Below are 26,336 nucleotides of genomic sequence, written 5' to 3'. Positions count from 1 at the left end.
TTACATAATTTAACCTGAAGCCACTGGAGAGGGTGTCAGAACAGGCAAAGAAGTTTGTCAGAAAAAGTCCAATTGCTTTTGTCTAATATAGCCTGTGTTATTGGATCAGTCCTCAGACATCAAAGTGTTCTGAGAATTTCAGCTCCATGAGAGTATTGTGATATTGTCATACTTGTCTTTATTTTCCAGAAGTACAAGGAAAATACTTTTTTTTTTTTCCAATCAAGTATTTCATCTCGCCCCAGTTTAACAACAAACTATGTCCACAAAAGCTGAAGCAGTTCCTCGTGGAAGACAGGTCCATGACCAATTCATGCACGATGGCAGCTCATGAAAAATGAAACAAATAAACAAATATTGAGCTGATCTAAGAATAAAAAAGATTTCTGAAAAATTACCATCCTTACCATGGATTTTTGTGGAAATCATCTACTTCTCTGCAATGGGACTCTGCAGCTCGTGGTGAGCGTGGCGAAACAGCGAGGCCACGCCACCCTGAGCCCCAGCGCTGCGGTGCCCCATGTCAGGTCAGGATCATGCTCCTCCTCAATCTGCCCCAAGGGCCCCTGTGAACAAGGAACCGGTTTAATTTATCTGATGGACTCCTGTGGTCTCAGAGCCCAAGCACTCGTTCTCAGTATGCCTTTAAAACACTGGAGATAATGAATGCATTTCTGCAGTTCCTCTCTTCTTCGGAGTCTGAAAGCCCGTAACTTTGGCCCACTGGCTAATGAGGAGCAATGCACCAAAAGCCATCGGGGCTCTTCCATTGGAGAATTAGAAGCTGCAGTATAAATATATTAAGTGATCAAAAGTACACATCATTCTTTACACTGCAGGGGTTGTGCGGAGGGGGATGTTCTTTTATATACTGAAGTATCATCCTGAAAACGGCAATTAGTCCTCACTTCGATGAAGAGTTTGGTCCTGCAAATTACATATACTACTTTTTTGTATTATTTTCTGAAGAATCAGATTCATGAAAATGAAGGCAGTTTTGTTAAGTCAAAGGGCTGCTATACACTAGACTAAAAAAAAACAAAGCAAAACCCAAATCCTAATCACTGCATGATCATTGTTTGCATTTTTTCCCCAAACTAGGCACAAGATGAGATTAAGTGCTTCCCATTTAATTTCATTCACTTGTGCATCTTGAAATAACAGCGGTGAGAGAGAGCAGTTGTTTAGGTTAACAAGGTGTGTGAATACTGTACTTTTGTTTTAATAAGCACACCCAGCATTTCTCTACAATATAACCGGTGACCCTGCTTGAGCAGGGGGGTTGGACTAGATGGTCTCCAGAGGTCACTTCCAACCTCAACTCTTCTGTGATTCTGTGATATGGATGGAGGTCATTACAAGAAACGGGAGCTGCCAGAGAGAATTTCATACCTGAATCCCCTGAATCCAAAATGATGTCCACAGCCTTGCCACTAACTTACTGATGGGGCAGGCCAGCTCTGTAGCCATCATTAGTTACTTTCTAAAATCCCCTTGGAGCTCACTACCACTGTTGTGCCACCTTTCTTGCCCATAGCGATGAGGAAGACATTTCCCTGGGAATGCAAAGGTTTTAATTCATGTCACTGGACCATGCAGGTATCCTCTATCGGATAAAATAAAGAAACAAAAATACAGAGGGCATTGGCATGCGCAAATGTGTAAGTTTAGACTCCCAGAGAATTTTATGATGTTAAATGTTGATGTCTTTTCCCTCTGAAGGACTCTGTGCGAGTATGCAGGATGATGCTCTCTCTGGCCCCATGAATAACGAATCACTTCTATGCCTAGAAGCAACCCCGAGGGACAGCCTCGTCGTGAAGGTAATGCTCTCAGGAACTGGAAGGAAGAAAACCCAGACTGTCATTTCTAGCAATCTCTAATTAGTGTGTTGGTGCTTAAAAGGACTGTACAGCCTGTCTGCTGCCTGGGTTGCAAAAGTGAAGTGTTAGCCACTCTTGATTTTTGAAAAAAAGAAACAAGTTATTCCTCTCTAATTCCCTTCCTGGGGGGATGCAGGTAGACGGACACTTCCACATTACCTTAAGAAGACACTCAAATGATGGGACTCAAAATTTCACTGTTGCCCAGCATTTCTGGGTGTCACTAAGATGCTTAGCCCTCCTCCTGCACTACCCCAGGAGCCTGAGCATCTAATATTTGGAACTAAATGCCAAAACATCAGGTTTCGGGAGGCCTTTGAGGCACTGGCATTTTTATTACCGTGTTATCCTTCATTCCCACCCTAAGATTTAGTTCTGCACCTCAAGAAATAAAACGACTCCAAATGCCTTCTCCCCAAGCATCATCGCTCTTAGTAACCTTTTCATAGACTGCCTCCTACCTCTTCTACATCTGCGTGGGTTGCCCAGTCCTTTCTGCCACGAGGTTGGCAGAAATCATCTCGCAGTTTCCCTGCAGGATAACACCAATTTGCAGGGTGTGCTGTTTCAGGCAAGCAGTCTCTTTCCCACAAAGGACAGTGAAGAGATGCGAACACCGAACGTCCGTATCCATCAAACAATGTTTGGCCTAAGTACTAGTCTGAAATGCTGCTGCCAGTTCCCAGCTGTGACTTTTGGCTTGTTTTTAACTCCCCATTTCCATTCATTCCTACTATTCAAAATTAATGTAATATGAGACAGCCTGGTGTAAGGCCTGCAGTGCCATTTATATCTTCTGTATAGATGGGGAAGGTAATTGCTTCAAATATTCACTATTCACACTTGACTACAGTAACTTTCTGGGGAGTTTTAGCTTTCCCTCTTACTGAGGTTAATAGTGTGGAGACTGTGAGAATATTTTGCAATATTTTTATGCATGTTCTCCATGGTTTCAGTTTCCCACATTTTTTTTTGGATTAATATTTGGGAGGAGAAGGTGTTGTTCACTATTTTTCTGCCTGCTGTAAGGCTGAAGCCTTGTCTTGGGTTGGGAGAGTGGGAGATGGGGAATATCTGCACCTCATTGTCTAGCTAACCTTGAGTTCATTTGTCCTTCGGAGCTGCAGAAAGCAATGGGAAGCTTCATTTCATCTTTACCGGTAGCAAGCATCTTAAAAGACATGCCCTATTTAAAACCTACTGAAGAAGAAAAAGGAAAGGGGATAAGCATGCCTACAAAAGCATCCCTTTTCTCCAGTTGTAGGAAGTCCTGGATATTTTTGGCCTAAGATTTCTGGCCTGGTTACTTTTACTTTCCATATCCAAAAGACCAATAATACCTGAACTGTTTGCAGAAAGCACTCTTGCTCCGTTGTAAGTTGCTTTCGATTGCCAGTCTTTCTCTTAGAAGGATAAATCCCAATCCATGATGGATTTCAGTCTTTTTCATGAACCCATGAAGTTAAACATTAGAGCAATGCCTTGTACGCAAAACTCAAATAAGATTGTGCTCTCATAAGTAGGTAGAAACTGCTACGTATAAGTTCAAGCATTACCTGAGAAAGCTACGTAAAGGGAAAATTTCTGTCCTGTTTCAAATAAACTGGAATTTTGTAACCTGTCATGGATTTGTACTCAAGAAATGAATGACAAACTCTTAGGGAAAAATTCAGAAAGAAGGGGTTCAGACTCTTCTAAACTTGCAGGAATATAATGCAAAGATCAGCAAAATCAATGGGAAGCCTCCCAAGGATTTAAAGGGCTATAAATCAGGCCTATGAAATGGCCAGTCCAAAGGGATTGTTATAAGCAGTGGTTTTGCAATATCAAAATCCCAAATCAAAATGAAAAAAATATTTAAGAGCTTCTTCTGAAACAACCTATGTTGCTCCCAACAAATCCAGTCGTAAAACTTCTTTAGAGATATAATTAAGTTCAATGAAGAATATCTAAGACTCCTTGACAGTATGGCAAAATATTTTTAATGGCTTGGTTTATGCTTTTGAGCAACACACTCCTCACATGGATTAGCCCACTCTGAATGGAAAGTTTACAGACTTCTCTGTTATTGTTTTCAGACAATTCACAATATCTTCACTTCAACAAGCAGACACGAAATAATCAAACTTGAAAACTGAAAGAAAAGACACAGTGGTAGGTATGGAAAACAGCAAACAGAGGGTGAGGATATATTCTATACGATATATTCTAAATAAAATGCCATTAATGTGAGAGTATAGCATGAGATTTAATAGCAAATTCTTCATATTACACGTGAAGCTGATAACATACATTGCCGGTAAGCATTGTTCACACTGAACAGAAGTAGTACAAGGGAACCATGCCATAGCAACACGGCACTTTCAAATGAGATAAAACTTTAGAAAAATTTGTTTGAGAAACATGAATGATTAAATTCTTTGAATACCATTTGCATCTATTTTCCACTTATGCTATTATTGCTGATAAACCAGCCTTCTGAAAATACATCTCATTTCTCACGATGGTTCGGCAGTCCAAATGCTACTGCATTTTATTTCAGTAGCAAAGACTTGTTGCTAAACCAGCAGGCAATGATATATCAATCCAAGACATGAACCTTCAGAATTGCTGTCTGGGCTGCCCACAGCAGTTCTGTAAGAGTTTTACATAAACGCAAAACCAGGAATTTGAAGTTAAAAACTAAAACTTGCATGCTTACGTTTTAACAATTTTAAGCTCCTCTTACATAAACCTGATGCCAGCTACGACTGCAACAATCTGAAGTTAGCGTTCTCTGCTTTAAAGCATTTGGTTCACAATCCTGGTTTCTGCAGGATGACCTCCCACCACTGATAGTGGCTGTACGTGCTGTTCTTGCCCGGTGTGCATGTGTGCGTGTGTGCGAACCCCGGCAGCTGCAGTGCAAGCAGCTGCAGGGACACGTGCTCCCAGCTCATCTGTGTGTGCCTGGGGGTGAGTGTGTAGCTGGAGGGCTTTCCTCTTGGAAATTTGGGGATTAATGACACGTTAAGCCCTCTCCAAGGGATTGGATTGAAAAAGGAAAAAAAAAAAAATTGGAACAGGCAGGCAGGCTCATGTCTTTTCCTGCAAAGTTTGGTACTTCAAAAGTTAACTTCTAAGGAACTGCAGATATATGGATAAAGCCTCTCTCGGACAATATGCAGCAGCCCTCACCTTCCCACCAGCATCTCCAGCTTGTTGCCTACCTCTGCTGCATTCCCTTGTTGCTCATTAGCACGGAGTCCGCTCCACTAGGTAAGGTTTTTGTACTTTTTAATAGTTATTATTTGATAGTCACTGGGGGGATAGAGTTCATGTGCATTTTAAACTGAGATGATCTTGTTGACGTTCACTTTTGAATGTGGGTTAGAGTAATAGAGGACTATTATTAGAAAGGGTATCCAAAACAGAATAGAAGTAAGGTTAGAATAAACAATTTACAAGGTAACGTAAAAAGCTGACAGCGATAATCAACCGTTCTTACAGGACAGAATGTTTATTGTCCATTAGAGGATGTTGTTTGACTTCTCTTTCTCATTTAACTAGAGAAATTACAAACCTCTGAAGAGTCCTACTTTCTGCGAGAAAATTTCAAGTGATTTAAGGAATATTCATTTTCCTATAAATGGAATATATGAAACAAACTGTAACAGAAGAAAAAGCGTTAAAATAAGAATCTGTGCCTCTAAGGAAAGACGTCTACACCATATATTAGAGCACTGTTATAGATTAGTTAATTACACATATAATAATACAGTTATATAGTCTCTGGCAGTAAAAGGTTCAAGAGTAATTTTTCTCCTACTGTACATATTAAATGCAAGTCCTGTTCCACTCCAGCATGGGATTCTAAGAGGAAGTAGATTTTACATAGGTAGTTTGTTTATAGAGCTTTATTAATCCTCTGCAGGGATGCACTGGAAATCATGTTAGACATTATTCAGCTAATAAAAGCAGAGTAAAAAATAATGGGAAAAGCCATAGGACCAAAACGTAGCACTGCGAGTGATTATGGGTAAAGCGTAGGTAAACTATGTGGTGCCACTCCCCCTTAATGGAAATATGTTGCCATATTTTACAAAATTTAATTACAGTAGAGTTTCAGCTAGTTTTAAGGGACTGTCAGCCAGCACCCATTAGCTGTCTGAAGATAAAACAATTTAAAGCACTCTTCATTTGAATATCAAAGGGTCACCCAGAAAGGTTCGCAGGACTAAACACAAGGCAAATGACCTTATCCTCTTTATCTTCAAACAATGCCTTTAATTTCTAAAACCTTTTGAAGGGCTGCCAGTTTTATGGAGTGTAGTAGCTACTTATCTGATAGAACAAGCTTTTCATCAAGGGGAAATGACCCTGTAACTCCTAGTAACAAAGTAACTGTTTTTCCACGGTATTTTCTTTACTGAAGGTAAAATGCGAAGACATGCTTACTAAACTGGGAATACAGACCAAGAATTAAGAACTGGCTTGCTGTCTCTTAGATAATTCAGAAGGCTTCTTAAGACTTGCTTTTTTTTTTTTTTAATACTGTGAACGCCAAATAAATGCAACTGCTCAAAAAAGTTTATATTCTGACAGATTGCCGTATGACATTATAAGGATATTTAAAAAGCCATATGCTGTTTACTTTTATGCTCTGAGTATAGCCAGTCTACTAATCCCACAAGAATTTAGCTGTGAACAAGGAACGTCTGACCAAACAGCTTTTTGCAGATGCCTCATTAGGGAGAAGGAGGTGGAAAAGTCCTTTAAAGACGGAGGAAGAACTTTATCATCTTCTGTAGTCTTATTTTAGGGAATGAAGCTCCCAGTGACTGCAGATAGTCTCATTATTTGGAGGTTTTACATCATTTCTTGTGACTGGGAAACATGAAAGGGTTACCAATAATGTCCATAGCTGCTCTGCAGCAGAAGATTAAGTAAAGCGTCAGACACAAAAGCAACTCAGTGAATCATAGATGTGGGAGGGCTGACACAACACAGAGCTTGTCAGACTTTTCTCCCATGAAATTCTGTAAATAAGTCAATCAAAAGACAATAGCTTTTTTATAGATGTATTTTAGACAAAGGTATTTATCTTAAAAGAGGTGGTTGCCTGCAACTTCATCACCAGGATGGAATTGCTCCCCTTCCCCCTGGAGCCTGTTTGTAACATACCATTGAAAAAGTTTTGAATTTTAGTGTGAGCTTCGTGCAGAGCTACCAGCCTTCCCCAGCCTTCAGCTACCAGCCTGAAATCCACTGGACCTACACTGCAAGGTGCTAAGCATATAGTGAAATCAGACACAATTAATTGTTTGCAACTTCACTCCTGTGGATTTTCCTCAACTCTGATCAGACAAATTCCAGTATAAGCTGAAGGGAAGAAAGAGGGGGAGAGAGAGGCCTGGGAAGGCTGGCTGCCTGGGGAATCCCACAGTCAGTGGGAAGAAAACTCTGGATTTTCCAAAGATCTGAATGATCTGATTTGACTTTAGAAAGTAAATGTGAATAATCTAGCATGATAAAGACTACGCAGCATCTCTCATAATTTTACAAACCCTAGATTTGCTTTCATTAGAAAAGTGAGAACAAAGTCAAGCAATCAGTTATGTAACCTGTATTGTGTACTACTCAAAGGCAACCCAGGATCTCATTTTTGAGCTTCCACTGTAAAATCTGAGCGAAAATACCAGCAGGCCACAAACTTTCCATGCTTTAAGCAAAAATCTACATGAGTCAAGACAGCGTTTCCCTGTGAGTACTTCAAACCCATTTCTACTGGGGAGCTTTCCCACCTCCCTAGGAAGCACCTCCAGCAGATGCCAAACCTGTGCCCGGCAGGCATGCATAGGGCCACCCAGGTGGCCCCATCCCAGGGTGCCCAGTGGAGCCCACGGGCCCTGGAGAGTGCAAATCCCACAGAGGCCAGGGCAGCTGTGCGGTCCCCAGGCCTTCAGCCTGGTAACAGCTTGCAGGGATCAAGCTCTTGGGCCGTGAGTGTGTTTTGGTCCGGGACATTCCAGTGACTTTAGCAATTACACTGGGGATTATTCTGGCCCCATGTCTTCACGGCTGTGGAAAGCACAGCGGACATTTATAGCACGATACAAACAAAAAGTACCGTGCAGAGCCCTTTCTTACAGAAGGAAGATCTACACGCTCTGGCTATGGCAAATAAACAGTAACAATTGCCAAAGAGAGAGGAACAATCTTTACAGCATATTGTTCTTCTGATACTACTTGAAACAATCACGTGTTGTTTATAGGTTAATATTTTATTTCTTATTTAAGTTTTTGCCAACATAACGTAACTCCATTGGCTTCATCGACTGGAATTGATCCAGCTTGTATTGTTCAGACTAGGAGTGAAATTTGATCCTATCTGATCATATACAGTCAAAGCAAAGCCAGTAGTTAGGGTTGTACAGTGATTTTTGCTTGCTGATAACTTTTCTATTCTTCTCCTTTTTATCTGAAAAACAACAGGGTTGTCCTTGCTGCAGAAATAATTCCTTCATAAGGAAGCCAAAATGGTGGAGCTGTTACAGTCTGGGGAGTGACAGATCCCCCTTCCCCTTGTAATGCGTTTCTGACGTTTTTGAGCAGCATCAATATGTCACTATAGGATTTCAGGACTTTGAAATTCGGTAGGGAAATAATTTTAGCTCACTCACTTGCCTTTCAACATTCTGATGGCAATTAATCATTATTTTCAAAGTTATACAGGCTTACAAAATACGTTTGGTGTAGGAGGTCTCCCTTTCACAGGGTTTGCCTATGTCCCATTGAACACACAAATGTGTACACTGTTTTGCTTCTTAGCAGCTATTTATTACTCTGTCCTGTACTGAAGTTGAGGATCATTTTATTAGACACCGTTCATAACAGTATAGGACATTTGTGGGCAAAATGTTTACTTTAATAGCCCAGTTCCTCAAAGTTATTTTGTCTCCAAATGCCAAATCTGAAGAGGTATTGTATACATCTAACTTCCTTTGTAGTCAATAGGAGTTGCAAGAATTCAAGACAAATCAGTGTTTGTTCCTAAATTGACAAGACAAATTGCAGTGGAGAGGAAGCATAATCATTCTAGTTTGCAGATGGGCTGGAGACATGAAGTGGCCAGCTCAAGGTCACACCAAAATCCTCTGGCAGGGCTGAGGGCTCAGAGTCACCCCAGCCCTTTGGTGAGAACAACTCACAGCCAAAACCAAACCACTGCAGGAAATTGGAGTGTAATGAAATGTTGACCCTTTCGCCATCTTGCTCATAGACTCTGAAGTCAAATGGCCACACACGGAAACGCAGGGGAACACTAAATGATGCAAGTGGGCTTTAAACGGCTTAACATTTTTCATTTGGCCAAAACTTGAATTTTCTGCCAAAACCCCTTTGATTTCCATCAGAAAAGGGTCCAAACATTTCTGAAATGCTATATGTCCTTTATCATACCAATACCATTGAAGAAAAGAAGGGTCATTCCTGCACTGACTTCATTAGAGATAGAACGTCTTTTCCCGTTTCTCCTTCTTAGACTATGTCTATAGCCTAATAAAACAACCCTGTCTGTGTTAGCTGGCTTTGGAATCGACTCTTTCTTTCTAATAACTTCCTTCAGTGTTTTGGTGGCCTGGCTTGCTTCTTCAAAAATCTGCAAACATTGTGAGAAGTAGCATTTAATGGATTTTTTTTTTTTTTTGCTGCATTATTTCTTTAAACAAAGAGTTTGTTGGTAAATTTTCTCAAGGCAGTCGGACTACCGATTTGTTCAATTTTCTCTACAAGTTTGTTTCTTTGGGCATTCCAGCCTTTTTGTTCTGCCTTTCTGGCTGCTTTGCTCATGGATAAAGTATCTGTTTTGCCACTTCGCAGGTGGAGGTTTAGTGCTGACTGTTGCTGATACCCACTCCACTATAAAAATGAGTATTAACACTAACATCTGGTTGGCAGTGTACATTACTTGTTATGTGTTTTTTAAGTTTTAGTTTGAAATAGTTCAGTTTAACTTCAGTTACGACCTTTATCAGTTTTGCTGTGGCTGCTGGACTGTGTGCTTTGCCCTAACTACAGACTATTTATAGTTCTGGTGAAATCCGAAATATTTTTCATCTGACTTTGAGACACCAGTAAAACCACACGCTAATGCATGGAAGTGTTTGTACAGCTTTTCTGGAAAGAGCTTTGTGCGTTAAGCTCTTAGGAGATTTACTTAATGAACGTATGTACTCATTGCTTCTTTCTGACACACATTACTTTGATTATTCTGACGTCTATTACTTTGATTGCTGTATTCACACTGCATGGCATCCGCTGGGAGCCACATGGGACTATTCTACATTTTGAAAGGAAAAAAATTGATTGCCTAATATATTTGAGGGATTGCAGTAGTGTGCTCCACTCCTTTTGCTGGTTTTACATTAATTCATCGATTGAAAGCGAGTTTATCTTATTCCTCTATTTTGTTCACAAAGCAGCTTCCACGAGTTGGATAGCAATTTATCTGCACACCACAATAATGTAATGCATCTCCCGTGGTAGCTGGAGCATTTTGCAACTCAACTGTCCCTTGACAGCTCTGAGTGTTGACAGTTTCAGTAAATGGTCCCTCATGTAGTGTCTTGCTAATGCCTCATCAGCTCAGTAGCTCTTGCACGTTCCATGAACCAGTTGATACCACAACTTGCCCTCTTCCTTATGCTAATAAGAAATGGCATAACATCTCCTGAGCCACCATCCAGTCTTGCTTTCTCTTCATTTTTTAAATGGCCGATCATGTTGCATTCAGCTTGTGTTCACTGTTCTCAAAAATCAAAGGTCTACAGACAACACCTAGAGAATTACGTGGATTTGGGAGAAGGGCCCTCCGAAGTTCCAAATTTAATAGTACTATAATGAACTTTAATGGTAAATTTGAAGAATGAGTTTGCATCTGAAAATATACCTGTCCTTTAGAGAAAGGATCCTGCCTTATGTCGGTTCCTGTTTGTTTCTCATCTCAGCTTAACATCATACTTTGCTGACTGTCTTGCAAAGCTGAACTTTCCATGGAATTTTATTTCATTGACTTTCTGTAGAAATATATGAAGAGGAAAGGGAGGGAAAGAGAACTATATGAAGAGGAAGTGACTAGTTTAACTAAGTGAATAGTCAAACTAACTTTTTGTTATTCATAACTTAATAACAAAAAATTTCTAGCTAAAAGAACCCCTGTTTTTTGCAGTAGCACTATGAGACCTCATTGCATTTGTCAAATATCTTATTCGTTGATTTAGTCCAGCTACTGGAACAGGCAGATTCACAAACATCTTTCAGAGATTATTTTTAATAGTATTATTTGTCCCTTTCCTCCAATTATTTGCTCTATAATCAACTATGGCTATGCTATAAAATTAGTTGACTGTGACTCAACCTCCCTCAACACAGCATAGATACTTTGATTCTCTGGGGCTACCTTATCATCAGCTCTGTTCTTTTCTTAATGGGTTAGAGAAAAAAAAAATGCATAGAGCCATTTGTTCTGTTCTTTTATTAGATGTTAAGATTAGAGCTGGCAACAAAGACATAAACAGGATGAAATCTAATTAATTACTTGTTTCTCTTTTGCAAGGAGTAAAAGCAAAATGAAGAAGAGGCTATTTATTTCCTACCCTAATGTACTTGCAATTCATCTTTCAAGTGCTAAAATATGTAGAAATTTCATTTTCTGAATGCATATAAAGCACATAAAAATGAAGGTAAAAGGAAGCTAGCCTTTTACCTTAATTAGCCTGTAATCACCCCAAAAGTTCATTTTTCCTCCAATAAAGTCTTACAAGTACCCATGGGAGTTATCCACCCACATCCCATAAGATTCCAGAAGTGTTTGAGCTCCTTTTTCCTGTAACATCCTTTGAAAATCTCACTCAATTATTTAATATAGGGATCCTCCAGTTTCAAATAACTTTCAGTCCATTGCCTGCACTAGTTATTTCAACTCATTCTTTAGCTGAAATCCCTAAGGAGCCCCTCTGAATTGCTAGTTACACTGGAAAGGTTAGAGTAGCTTGTAGCACTCCCCGTTTGGAGTACGGGATGCATTTTCCATATCCTCCAATAGCTGCACTTGGTCCAGCTGCAGCCGTGCTGCCTGGCGGGTCAGGGCAGTGCACAAGCCCCAGCTCTGTGGATATTACAGTTATCTCTGAGTGCCGGACCAGGGGAGATCACCTGCTGCAAGACACTGTGCAGATCCTAAGGCTTTATATATCCTTAAAACATCATTCCAGACAAGAGGTCAAAGACTACGGGCACATGGAAGCACTTTGTCTCAGATGCAGAGGGCTGAAATTAAACTCAGCCCCTGCCCCTAGCTTGCACTTGCATGAGGGCATTAGGCATAAAGATACAGATGTACTTTGGGATATGTGGATTCAAGCTGCAGACTAGGAGCCCGCATGAGCTATATATCTCCCAAAGGAACTTTACAACTGTTTTCTCCTCTTGACATTATTGTTGCCTTGCAACACAAATAGCTTTGACATAAATCATAAATCTTCTGCCCACGCTCGTTCCTCCACTACTTCTTCCTTTTTCATATTTCCCCAGTAACTGATATCCTAGTTTTGAAAATCACCCACAGTTATTCCTGCTACTTCATAATGTCCATTACCTGTTAACATTTCTCATTCTGTTGGTTATTACCCATGCTTCTCGCACGGGCGTGTAAACACTTACTTTCATTAATACCCTTCTGACAATATTCATCTGCTGTTTCAAAACATCTTAATCTCCTGTCTCTGGGCTGAGGTTGCCTCCAGAGAATACCAAGCACCCTCCAGAGGTGCTGGCAGGGACCATGGCATGAGGGGAGCCCTGGGAGGGACAGGCTTGGTTGTCCTTCTCTTGCTCAGGACCATGCTGGGGCAGAAGCCCTCAGAAGGTCGAAGATCTGCTTTTGAGGGAGCCTTGTTACCACTCCAAAAGGTTGAAGGCAGAGACATGAGGTACCGCATTTGCGTACACAAAGGTCAGCTGAAAAGAAGCTATCTTCTCAAGTCTGTTTTTTATTTTATTTTACAACTCTTGAAGCAAGGAACTTTATTCTGGTTTCTTTTAACCATGTTTCCTAAGAAATCCCTCCTCAGGAGTTAAACATAGACTTCCTGAAGACTCTCTCTTCCAGTCTCAGATTTAAAACCCTGCAGCTGGTCTGCACATGGGGATAAGGTATCCGCCTGACAACCTTCACATATGTTAATGTTTATGCTGCTTTCGAAGAGACTAACCCTGAACATAAAACCAAAACACGTGGCAATCCTGCAAAAGGTAACACAGATGGACACGTGTACATAAGCCTAGGAAAAATCATTTTTGCCATGACTGCTATTGTTGTTGCACGTAATTATCACTAACATTGGTGCTGTTGAAATGTTACAAGAAAAATGATGAAGGTCAAATAAAATACACAGTACAAATCCAGCCATTAAACTGGATTTTTGCCTCTAATCACGGACTCACAGCTGTTATAGCCCAACTTTGCATTGTGATCATGCATTGTGCCTAACGGTCTATAGACCACAGGACTTCCCAAAAACTAACCCTCCTTCAGCTTGAATAACTGCTGCTGATCCATATAGAAAGGTTGTTTCTATCCCCTTGCCTTAACAATTTAAAAACAATTTGAAAATGTACTTGCCCACTGAGACAAAACTGGGAAAACCCCGAAGTGCTAACTGATAGCCTGATACTCTGCTAATCCTTCAGAGGGGAAAGATGTTCTGTTTGAAGATGCGGGAGCTGAATCAATCCCCTCTGTCACAGACAAGTGCCCTCAGAACTGGGCTATCGATTACGCCAGGGCAGAATATCTTTAGTGCTCTTATTTGAGCTGTTTCACTCTGTATTAGCAATTAAATACATCTTAGTAAAGGGGCTCCGGTGTCAGTCTCCCATATCTTTGTCTACTGTAAAGGTGCCAAGAACTCAAATGCACAGCAGGTTCATTCATTCTCTGGTATAATGTTCATTTGTTATGTATACAAAAAAAAAACCCATTCATTTCTAGTACAGAGACAAAAGGCAGGCAGCTAGATAGATCGATTGTTCAATCGATCGATATGTGGTTTTAGTCAAAATCATATGCCCATGTGCACGAGTCTCCAAAAAGCCTCTCTTCCTAAGGTGAAACTTGTGCCAAAAAAGTTCTCAAAACTGGCACATTTCTACAAAAAGTCTCTTTAACAGCATTTAGAAAAAAAATAGCATTTGAAATTCCTGACCAGCTCTAACCCGAGCATATATTTTTTAAAAGAATGAACAGGCTAAATAAAAGGGGCAGTAAGTTTCAATATTAGTAATGATACTTGTTTGTGAGTCACCAACAAGGCGGAAATAAGTGATTTATGCTTATTTGTGCTTATGAAGCAATGTTCTAACACACTGATCTTTAGCCTTTTTTTAATCGAAGTTCCTTTTCCTTTGATTAAAAGGAAAAAGAAATTCACGGACTATGCTCTTTCTCTATTGTTTTGTGCTTAAGAGAAGGCAGAGGGGAACTGGGTATTTTGCATTAAGATAAACATAACTTAATCTGTGTTTTACAAAAATCGTAATTTTACCGTCAGAACTACAGGCATTGCAATTAAGGATACTGATAGGCTCCTCAAGCTCCTGCAGCAGGAAGGGAGGCAGCATCAGGGACAGGCAGAGTTTCAGACAAGGGGGATGTTTTATCCCCACGGGTTGGGGAAAGGCTTGGGCAGACGTCCGCGGCCGTTTCTGCATCGCCTCCCCGTGTGCGGCGCTCAAGCAGCGCGTTCACGGCTTCGGGATTACTCCTTCTCCCTAAAGCCACCTGCGCTTCCTCAAGTGCTGTCGAGCGCTAAAGTGCGCCGTTAAGCTGCTGCTCTGTCGCTCCGTTCTCGTAGAAATTATTCTTCTATATAGTTTTGACTTTAAGAGTGCATTCTGGCAGCCATTTGGGGAAAAGGCACTATATAAAAGCAAAATCAATATGAGGGGCACTTATATTTCCCAAAGTTTTTCATTAGGCGTAAAATATATACATTTGGAAGTGGAGGGGGGGGGAAACTAACATCACTTCTACTTAGACTGAAAGAGGACAAGACAAAGCATGGAAGAAAACACATTTACGTGCACAGGCGGGGAACGAGCCGCAAATCTGCTGAGCACAGGCAGGCTGTTGCTCTCGCAGCTTCCAAACACGGCACTGACCCTTCCTGGGAGATGCAATAAACTGCAGGAAAAATCTCAAAATACATATATGTTGGTAAATGACCTTCTTCTAAACTTGTTCTTGGCTCTCATTAAAGTTAAACTGAGCATTGACTGAATATTTATAGGGCAAATTTACTTTTACTCAGCTCTAAGAATGAATAGTACAGGATATAGAGGAACGTAATAGCACTGAGCCAAATTCATCCTTAAATGTCCACTGTTCACTAACGCTACCTCTAGTCATTTTTCCTGTTTCTCCAAGTACATCAAAATATTTTTCATTATTCCTGAGCAAACTGTCCCTCCCTTCCAACATCCTTTGATAAAGGATAAAGTTCGGAGTAAAAATTCAAATTACAGTGTTTTTTCAGTATTACCATGCAATTATGCGAGAAGGAAATTGCAAAAAGTCTTTTTTTTTTTTTTTAAACATGGGCCTTCTCTAATATCATTTTCATTAGTAGAAAGTACCTGCCCATCTGTAGACAAATAATTTGTCTTGTTTCTCGAAGACTAAATTATCCCCTATAACAGATCAGCTGAGAAACACTGGATAAATTTAGAACCATTCCAGATTAAATAGCAAGTCTTGCTTCTCTCGGATGACCTCTTGCAATTCTGTGAGCAACTTCAAAAGGGAGTTCAAACCAACAAGTTATTTACTTCTGAAACTTGGATAATGCATCTGGAAGATGTTATCGATAATCATTTTGCCACTAGCACATAATTCAAGGAAGTAGGAAATAAAGACCCAGAAACCTTATCAGTGGGTGATTGCTCATGCGAAACTCAAGCGAAGCAGCGGAGGAACACTGAAGCTGACTATGAAAGCACCACCTAGCAGAAAGGCTTTCACAGGACAGCCACTGGGTAAAATCAGTCTGCTGGCTTTAACATATACTTATGTGATGATCCGTTAAAGGCTTTACATATCTTACCAGAGTGTCCTCCTTTTTGCCTTATACTTGCAGCGTTGCTATTCACAGAAACTCCCGTCCTATTTTGGCTTTTCCCAGAATTCGCACTTTGTGGACTCTCGGCGGGGTAAGATCGCAAAGAAAACACGGGCTGGGCTTCGACCCTGCAGAAAAACTAGCCATCAAGCAGAATTTCATTCTTCTGATTATAGATATGTGGCATACAGATCAAAACTCATTTCAAACCCATTTCATGAAAGGCATCAGAAAGATGTCTTTCCCCCTGTTCACAGGGCCATTGTATTACATGACTGCAAAGCGTAGCTTGTTGAACACGGAATTTCTTCATGAGAGCGCGCTGCTTGCCATGCGCACACCGCTGCATTACAGCAAAGGTGGGGATTAAAGAGAGCTAGCCTCCAGCTAGCTCTGCTCCGCTCCTGAAATCACACTTGCTCTCTCATACAAATAAAACAGCCTAAGGACATGTTTCACATCTGCCCAATAGATTTGCTCCCCCATCTTCAGTAATTGTAACTGGAAGGTGAGCACTAGTAAGCAGTTTTGGGGCTGTGGTGTTGTCTTTCGCCCTCCTGGGGCTCTGCCTCCCTCCTTCCCTGCCCAGGGGAGCCACAACCACCAGCTATTTCCACCTGCAGCCCCTGCTCAGGCTTTTTCTGGGCTCTGGTTGGACGTTTTGCCTCCCTGTTAGCACCCTTTGTCCCAGGAAAACAGGTAGGAACACGTTTCTCACTTTGCCTTTCATTGCCACCACAGGGTAGAACTTTAAATTTTTAGCCTTCATTTTGCACATCTCATTATCAAACAGTCAAGTTTTGGTCTGGTACCAAACAAAATGGAAGACCCTGTCTAGTCTCGTAGGTGTGGATCTCACCTTACGGTCTTGCAGTACGACCTTACACTGAAGGCCATTGGTCCTGTCTAACTCCACCAATTCTCCCTGGGGACATGCCACTGATACACAGAGGAGTGTGGCGCATTTTTTAGTTTTAACAGCTTCCCCCAAACCTACTTTAATTAAAGAACATTGCAACCAGCCTAACTGGCCATGGGTTCCTGTTGCATATTTTTTCATTGCTTCTTCCAAATCAAATTATTGCAAAAATATTGTTCATCATCTAAATATTTGTACTGCTAATGTGAGGAAAGGCAAGAAAATTTCCTTTTTTCTTCTTATAGCAGAAAGATTTATGACAGTTTGCTAAATTCTGGAGTGATTAAGTCAAATGAAAGAAATAACTAAAACAAGCATTTGTGATTTCTGGCTTCTATAGTTTTGTACTTGATTTAAAAACATGTTTTGATTTTAAATACGATACTATTTCTTCAGGATAATACAAACATTGCTCTTCTTCCACAATTGGTCATACCCAAGTCAATAAAATACAGAAGAAACGCCAGCAGAATTTGGCTCAATATAAAGATTGATAATGTAGCTGCTTAAAAAATACTTTTCATCGTCATAAGTCTCTTCGGTTTCTTTATAGCTTTCTTTGAACAAAACAATCCATCATACTTGAAGTTCATGTACATTCCTGAAGCCAACACTTAGTACAAGTCAATGTTTAATTATGATATTTTTTACAAAACCTGTAATTTATTTCCTGATTTGGTAAAACACTTTAAACAGGAAGTCATCAATATAAATTATATAAATCTCAAGTGACCCTCAAGTCATTAATCTGACTGAATTTTATAGTGAAACATAATAAAACAATAACCCCCGGCTTGCTTTCTGACATCACAGAGCAGCAAAAATGGCTTGAACAGTGATAAACAATGGGAAATTACAGTTTTGTTCCAGACTAGTGTGATTTTAACCTTTTAAATAAATTGCCTATTGTATTTAGAATACCTGTTAAGAGCTTAGATTCCGGGCCAGAGCAAAAGAGGTCTGACATGTTCTGTGAACTCTAAAAAGACACTAAAAGATTATCATTCATTGCACTGTGCAGAGAGCAATGAACTATACTACAAAATTTTGAGCTTCAAGTCACCCTGCTTGTGAACTTATCCCTACCCCATTCCTATAGAAAATGCTGTTAAATACTTTATTCTCCCCCCCCCCCCCCATGCTTAGTCAAGTCAAGGGTTTCAGCTTTATTCTCAGCTCTCCTGTTCACTGGCACTCAGGGAAGGACTTAATCAACCTGTCTCAATTTTTTTTTTGCATGTAAAAGGAGGTTACGGCTATTGCCTGGGGCACAATCTACATGAACAAACATCAGCCAAGTTCTTGTGAACCAAAAAGAAGAGGAGCTATAAGAAGGGCAAAATATCCTTGTTATACCTTTCCATCCACTCTTGCTTTCCATGCGCTTTCCTCCCCTTCATATAAGTTTGTAGAGGAAACCAGGAGATATCAGGAAACACTGCAGCATTTTAGGATGTTTGCTAAAATATAATCACAGAGTAGAGCAAGATCGCTTAAAAAAAAGGGATGACCAAGCAACAGAACTGTGCTAGACGCTAACTCCTGCCTCAGGAACCTTTTTCATTGCCTTTTTAGGGGACAACTCCCACACGCTCCATCCCTGTTTTCAGCAGTTGAAATATTTTTTCATTCAATTTACAGAGTAAGATATACTGTCTGTACTTTAGTTTATATTTTTTGAACTTCAGATGCTGCTCTCCATACTAAAACATCTCACAGGAAAATGCATGTCCCTATTTATACTTCTTATATTAACCCAATTACACAGTGGCAATAAAATTCTCTAACAAGAAATAAGAGCTTTCATTAGACATTCACTAAGCCCTCCAAAGAATAGGGGAAGAGCAGACTGTAAGTCTCATAAATCCAGTCTAATTTATTCATAGTGAAGTCTACAAATCAGACATTTTTATATTCCAGGATATTTATAATAAGATGGTGAACATAAAAAGAAGAACAACCACAAAATTCAGTAATTGATGATAAAATAACAAAATAGATAATACTTTTAAAAAATTTATCAAAAAAGTGAAATATGATAAAAAATAATGTGTCCTCTAGCCATTAAATCAAATCTGTGGCCAGTAAGGGCTGGCCTAGCATTTCAAAACTTTTACACCTCCCTGATCCCCTGAACCAAAATCTTCCAGCTTCGCTGCTTCAATAGCTGCAAAAACATGCAACTATTTTCCCTTCTTCAAATACACCTACGTAACCCACGTGTGTGATTCTGCACTTCCTATCCATTTTCACCTCTGGAAAGTTGTCAGGTCTTGTATCCAAAAGGGAAAGGGAAGGGTCTGCTGAAACTCTCCAACCTCCGCCAACGTCATTGGAGGTGTCTTTGGTATCTTCAAATATGTTTCAAAACCCCTTAACTGCATGAGCCACATCCTTGCTCTTGTTCAGCCCGAGTCCCTTGCTATCAGAGGCAGTCATGTCATCTAACTCCTTTCAGAAGCTGATCAAATCCATCCTAGAACTCCATTTTCTGCTCTTGTTTTTTCAGGTGACCTAGACCTTTGCCTTCCAGTAGATACAAATTTCCTATTTTCCAGCCTAAATTTGTTCATTGACACTGTTCCTATAGCAAATGTTCTCATGACAACATTGTCCTTTAGCTTAGAGTTTCTTCCTTCCCTGATGTGGGCATAGGCAACATGAAATGCCTCCTCAGGCCCCCTTTTGCTGGGCTACGCAAATTAATTTTAATCTCTGCTTAAAAAGCAAGCTCCTCATTCTCCTGATTATCCTAATAGCCATTCCCTCTGCCTGCACAAATCTGAACAGGTACACAGGGATCCAAATGAGGTCTATACAATAGCATTAAGCTAACTGTTGCTGCACTGCATTTTTGGCACTGAAAGTACCTTTTCACTTCACAGGGGAAACAGTCACCCTGTGATCAGATAGCATATAGTCTTTTTCCTTCTCTTATTGACCCCATTCCATTGTTAATTCTCAAGATTAGTAACGGACTGCAGTGTCCCAGATGTCTGCAAGTCTCATTTGCATGTGAACAGGTCTTAAAAAGGGTTTTGGTGATAACTCCAGGTTAGTGCGTAAGGTCACCCATGCATACTCGGTTCAATGCTGTTTGCTAGAGAATGGAGGCAAACAAATGTGCAGCAATAAAAGAAATTCTGTGAGTCAGCTAGAAAGGCAAAAAGCAGAAATCCAGTAAATATCAGTCTTTTGAGATAACAGCTTTCACTGCTCAGCTATTCTTCCCCAGTCGCTTATCTAAAGCCTCTGTGGCCCAGGCTGATGAGAGGGAATTTAACCTGTGGAGTCTCACAGGAGAAAGCAATGTAAACTGTAGGCCTACTTTTCCACCTCTTAACAATTATGAATGCTTTTTGTTGATCATATTGATTAGAAATCAAGCAAAACCATGCCTTCATACCTGGAAGGAAGGTTCTGATTTACAGTATTTCTGTCTATGGAATTTGTTTCTCCTGTTTAAAATTGTCCAGTTTTGTGTAGCTGTGGATTATTCTCCACATCTAGGAGGATGCAAAGCACCACAAAATTTTTACTTGCATGAGTTGTGTAATTATGGAGTTCACTTGCCGCTTTCAGGAATTCCCACACAACCGATCACTTTTGCCTTTCTCTTTCTCATTTAAGTCCCTGTGGAACACTCCACAAATGTAAAGGCAAACACAGATCAGCCTGGTTCCCGTTTCACGGCAGCTTACAAAACTGACAGTGAATCTTCTCACAGCTCTGTCTTTTTTTTTTTTTGCAAGCATCCTGGTGATTCTTTCTTTCTCCAGGAGAGATAAGGCATCCAGCCTGATTTGTAAAAAGTCAGCCCAGTGAATAACGCGCAGCACCAAAGCCCATTTGTACCGACCTGTGTTTTTCCTGCCTCTACCTCTTACAAGGATGTGCCATCTGCACATGTAAATGGGACCAAATCTCATTCTTTACAGTTGCAGAGAGCTTTTACAGAAAGAGGAGCTGATAGGTATGGGCTGTCTTTAGCAGCCCATATGGCCCTCAGGAGCCTCCACAGCCTGCCTGGCCCAGCTGCCTATGACACCCAGGAAAGCTGGCCGAGGAGATGCACGTTGGAATCCAATGGCCATTTTCTATTACAGAAGGCACAAATATTTAGATACAGATTTTAGTCAGGACCTGTAAGAGAAAACTACTTACTGCTGCCCATGCCAGCTGAAAGCCACAGCCTTGCTCTCATTCAGCCTAACAATGCACTGGAGTTCATGCTTTATTTCAGCCTGCGGCAAGCATTCACAATTAACACGAAGAGGGTAATATTTGTGTGTTAGTTAATGTATTTGGTTTGAGGAGGCAGATGAATAAAACTAATTTTCAACTGTTAAACCACAGGACTTAAATTTGGTTTTGGAAACAGACTAGTGAAGTCCTAACTATATACAGAAAGATTTCAAGATCACTTTGATCGCTTCTACTTGACACTAACGATTTTCATCTCCCAGATCAAACTCTGGGATTTAGAGATACGCACAGCCCCCATTTCGCCGAGGTTACTTCTTACGAGCAGTAATGGAGCAGTCACAAACCCAAGTGGCACTCCTGGAAGTGTACGTTTAAGAGCCTTGAGACCTGATCTTGCAGCTGCCAGCTTCACCCCATGAAAACCATTAGCAGCTGGCTTCATGTCTAGAAAAAGAAAATAAAATATGCTGCATTTTCACAGCCATCAATCAGCCGAGGCAGTGCCAGGAAAGCTTCATGATGTAGATATTGCCTGTTGACTTTGCAAAAAATATTCTTGTCAGAAGAGAAACACGAAGGGGAAAAAAAATAACGGATGATTTCAGCGCACACTTGAATGTGTAGGATAGTGATCCCTTTGTTATTCAGACAAGAGGGGACAAGGCTAGAAAGCACCTTTACTTGTGCAGGCAGCAGCGCTTGTCTGGCTAGCGGAGGGCAGCAGCGGGTGCAGGACGCTTCCGTGCTAACATCCTGCAGCTACGGCGAGGGTTCATTTCTGGCCTCACAGAGTTATCTGGCTTCACTTGCCTTGCCGAGTTTTCATTTCTTCTTCCTAGGAAGAAAGTCCTGAAATATACAATTTTAAAATGAAAAATAAAGGTGGGAAATCTTGGAGTTATATAATGGGTGCAACCAAACGCTACAGGGAGTAGTACAAAAGTATTAATGAGTAAGATGTTGCTTTAGGACTGTTTTGGTGGTGGTGTTTTTTATATGATCTGCAAAATGACTGAGAGCTATCAACAGTATCACAGCTCTTAAATGTTATATTTCCACAGATTTGTCTGGATGTACCCCTATTTATTATCACTACTCACTTCCTAACAGAGATACTGCAATGTCTGGTATGACTCATGCTGTGAGCAATCTTTTTGTGAGAGCTGAATGAAAACAGCCTGATAACAAGGGTGATTTCATTTAAAAAAAAAAAAAAAAGCCAGGTGACTGGTTACATGGACCGCTGTTGAAATTATGCATGCAGAACTCTAGCACTATCATCTTGTTTTAGGTCATGTTTTCTGTGGTGCAGGAGAAAGTATCTTTGTCAGTTCAGTGGAGAGAGGTTGGAGATGACTGAAGTAAAACAGCAGGACAAGGCTGACATGATTAAGTCACATAGGCAACTGCCCATGTGTAACACAGTAATGGAGGTGAAAGCAGAGGGCAAACTAAAATTAAGTTGAAAGGGCAGAGGAGACAAAAGGCTACGCATATAGGACAAGAAAAGGATGTGCAATGGGCCGATTCCTATATCAGGCAGAGCGCAAAATTTTTATAGTCCTTATTTAGACACTTCTTGTTAATACTGGTACAAATACTGGACTAACTAGTGCTAGAATGGACGTGCTGTTAAGTGAACACAGCTGGAGAGAGGCTTGCTTAATTAATTGTACAGTCTTGGGCAGAGAGGTCAGATGACAGCAGGTGAGTAAAATCCTTAACAGCCAGACCAGACAACAGGAGAACAAAAAAAAGATGATTTGGGAGAAAAACAGGGTCAACTCTGGGCCCACTCTAGCGATTACTTGCACTTTTTTTTAGCAGAAAAGGATATCTTAATTTTGCTCCAAGCCACCAGGTAAATATATCATCTTTGTAGAGAAATTTGGCAGGTACGAAGCCAATAGTCTACTTTAAATTGTTCCCTCTGGGTAAAAGGATGCTAGATACAAGGTGTGAAGCAACCAGTTGTACAATTCATAGGGCAGCCAGAGGATCAGCACTGTAAGGACAAAACAATCCATAAAAATTCATTAGAAACTTCTGCAGTTTGGAGCAGCAGTTGCTGTGGGTCACATGTCAAACAGGCCTTTGGTCCCCAGTAATCTCAAGCAAATGAGTTGGGGAAATAGAAAGCTTGCAAAATAGAAAGCTGGCATTTTTTGCCAGTCATCTTCAAGGTGCCGTTTCAGCTTGAGGCCTGAATCCACTTCAAAATAATTTCCATTCATTTTTTCTATCATCTCCTCACAAGGAGCCATGCAAGACAATTACCATCTCCAAGTGTTTCCAGAAGTCAGTGAGCTGTCCTGGTACCACCTATGCAGCCATCATACCCTAGGCTGGGGGAGTGCTAGAAACTCTTAGTTAACCACTAAGAATACGTTATGCTCTCTGTCCGCGGATAAAGATCTACCAAAACAGGGGGCAGCAGTATCAGGATGATGGCTACAAACACACGTAAGATCTAACTTTTTTGGAGGCCAGGAAGCACTAAGTGTCCAGGTGTTGATAGGACACTGTCAAAGAACTGAGCCAGCGCAGATATTTCAGCTCCCACATCCGCACCCAGAGTTGTAACACGAAGCACTCGCAGACCAGAAAACCCCAGAGCAAAGGCTGCTTGTGCCGTCTTAATCCGCTCCCCTGTGCACATGAGTTATAACCCAGTCTTTGCTGAGTGATCACATACTGATTTGCTGGAGGACTCTCACTGCCTTCAGTGCACACATGAGGTGGCACTCAGTTATGGAGTAGTAAGTCAGTAATTTGTGTTATTCTTATTTGTGAGCACCTGGCTTTAACATACATATGCCACAAAGTGGTGTTCATTTCCCCAATAGGCTTTTTCCTGGTATTCTTTATTATAGTAATTGGCTGCTTCATGCACATGCATTAAATTACTTTCACAGCCTTCGTGAGGTGAAGGGCAAATATTATTAATGTTATCAAGGCAAAGGAAAGCAGCGCAGGTCCATTAGCAGAGAAGGAGAGCAGGTAAAGTGACACAAGGAATACAGGCACATTCGAAGTTTTTGTTGCTTTGGTCTTCCCAGAGGAAGTTAATCATGATCAGACACAAGAGAGTTCATTTTAAGTCGGTGAGAGGAACACAAGGGAGAACAAAAGAGACAGTTAAAAAAGGGGCATACCCAGCTTGGCAGTAACTGATGAATCCACCATGAGTAACAGGGAACCAGCCAAACTATTATATGAATCATTAAAATCATCTTCAAGAATTCATGGAAAACCTCTGAGATCCCAAGAAAGACAAACACAGAAGCACAAATTTAGTACTTAACGCCAAGAAGTGTCAAAAAGATTACTTGGGGTCTTAAAAACCTGCCAGACTACTTTCAGTGCTTGCCAAGTTATTAAGAAAAATTAACGAGAATCAAATTTGTTATTGAGGATGATAGCATGCATAAAAGCATAACAACTTATTCGACCTGTGCACTTGAATTTGAGAGGCTACAGCTGGAGTACTATGTCTAATTTTGATCATTAGACTAAAAGATGGATAAATTGGAGACTGTTCAAAAAAGAGCAACAAAGCTGACAGGAAGCCTGGAAACGTGATCTACAAGGAAAAGTTAAAAGAAACGGGCTTGTTTAACATAGAGAAAAGAGGACTGAAAGGGAATGCATTTAGTCTTTGAATACGTGGAAGACTGATGGAAAGAATGCAGCAGTCAATTATTCTCTGTATTCACTGATGGCAGAGGAAGAAAGAGATTAGCCGAGTTTGTAGTGGAGGCATACGCTAGACACTTTCTATCTATAAAGAGATTTAAGCAGTGGGACAGGTTGTCCAGAGAGATTGGTGTCTACAAAATCCCCTTCACTTGACATTAAAAGAATGGGATAGGCAAACCCCTCTCGCGGACTGGTTAGGAATATTAAATCCTGCCTCGGAAAAGAGCAAAATAAGGTGATGGGGGAAACGCCAGCATGGATTTACCGAGAACAAATTGCACCATACCAACCAATGTCCTTCTTTGACAGTGTTACTAGTCTACTGAATAAAAAAAGCACTGGCTGTGGTATAGCCTGACATCACTAGCACTTACAGGCCAACATGTTAGTGATTTTAGAGATAGGGAAAGGAGGCAAGAAGTATTCCTGCATGCTGCGACATCTGATTTCTGAGCCCAGAGGAGCTGCTCCAGGGAACCCAGAGAGCAGCCACTCTCCCCTGCCACAGAAACAGAGGTATTTCTTCACTCTTTCAGACTGGAATGAAATCAAAGCCCTTTGAAATGTTTTCTAAAAGCATTTAGAAAGAGACAAATGGAGAAAGATCCTCTTCTCCTTACCGCACCAACGCACCGCACCAAGCGTCAGCCCAGGAGATAACAGCATTAATTTGGGAAGTTTTGCTCAGGTTGACTCAGAGCAAATGCAGAGTGTCTCATTTTTGCAGCCTTTAATGTGCTTTGACTATTCCAAAGTGAAGAGCTCCCTCCCTTTCTTTTTTACTTTCTCTCCCTCCAGAAATTCCATCAAAAAAAAAAAAATCACACAACTATAACTTCAATGGAAAAATACAGTTCTGCGAAGATCTCAGTTGTGGCAAGTCAACATTTTCCAATAGAAAAATTTTTCATTAGCTGGCTTGCAGCCAGCTCAAACATCAAGATTTCAATAACAGCTAAGCTTCAAGTGCCTCATATTTCTGCATATCAGGGTCATCATTCAGGCACCCAGAAAACAAGGAACATAATAGTAATGATCACCTTTGACATGGCTGAAGTGACTTACCCAGTGTCTCATAGGCTCCTGTGGCAGTTATATTAATCAACTCTTCGGGGCAGCATTCTTGGAGTATTTTTTCTCTGAAACGTCAATATTGGCTAACATTTTTAAACACTCATTTGTTTCAGTCAGTCTTGTTCTTCATAATTTCAGTCTCTTTCTGTTAGGAAATTTGGAGGTTGTTTGATAGGATCAAGCATCAAGAGAACAATGGCATCAAGGAACCTCATCCTTCCCCTTGACACTTAACATTTTCCTGAGAAATACATGTGGTGGTAGAACACACACAACTGCTTAAGCGTGTGGCTGCTGATGTACCAGCCACACACTAAACATCTCTTAGCCATATTAAAAAGATTCAAAAATCTTCACTCAAAATGAAGACTTTCATTTCTGAACATTCAAAATCTTTGC

General features: G+C 40.6%; 1 protein-coding gene across 11 annotated transcripts in view; it reads left to right on the top strand.

Annotated features, from left to right (window-relative positions):
• The window catches only part of LOC104145706 (von Willebrand factor D and EGF domain-containing protein), a 200,309-nt gene that overhangs the window by 8,093 nt on the left and 165,880 nt on the right, over positions 1 to 26,336 (top strand). For 10 of the 11 annotated variants that reach the window (XM_068949287.1, XM_068949284.1, XM_068949280.1 and 7 more), the window contains exon 1: positions 4,127 to 5,141. In XM_068949287.1, coding sequence (XP_068805388.1) covers positions 5,045 to 5,141 — 97 coding nt within the window. In that variant the 5' untranslated portion in view covers positions 4,127 to 5,044. Of the gene's footprint in view, positions 1 to 1,722; positions 1,824 to 3,961; positions 4,038 to 4,126; positions 5,142 to 26,336 lie in introns of those variants that run through there. The other variant, XM_068949286.1, reaches the window with a different exon arrangement.

Source organism: Struthio camelus, chromosome 6 (genome assembly GCF_040807025.1).
Source record: "Struthio camelus isolate bStrCam1 chromosome 6, bStrCam1.hap1, whole genome shotgun sequence".
Lineage (NCBI taxonomy): Eukaryota > Metazoa > Chordata > Aves > Struthioniformes > Struthionidae > Struthio > Struthio camelus.
This window is presented reverse-complemented; position numbering and strand designations above follow the sequence as displayed.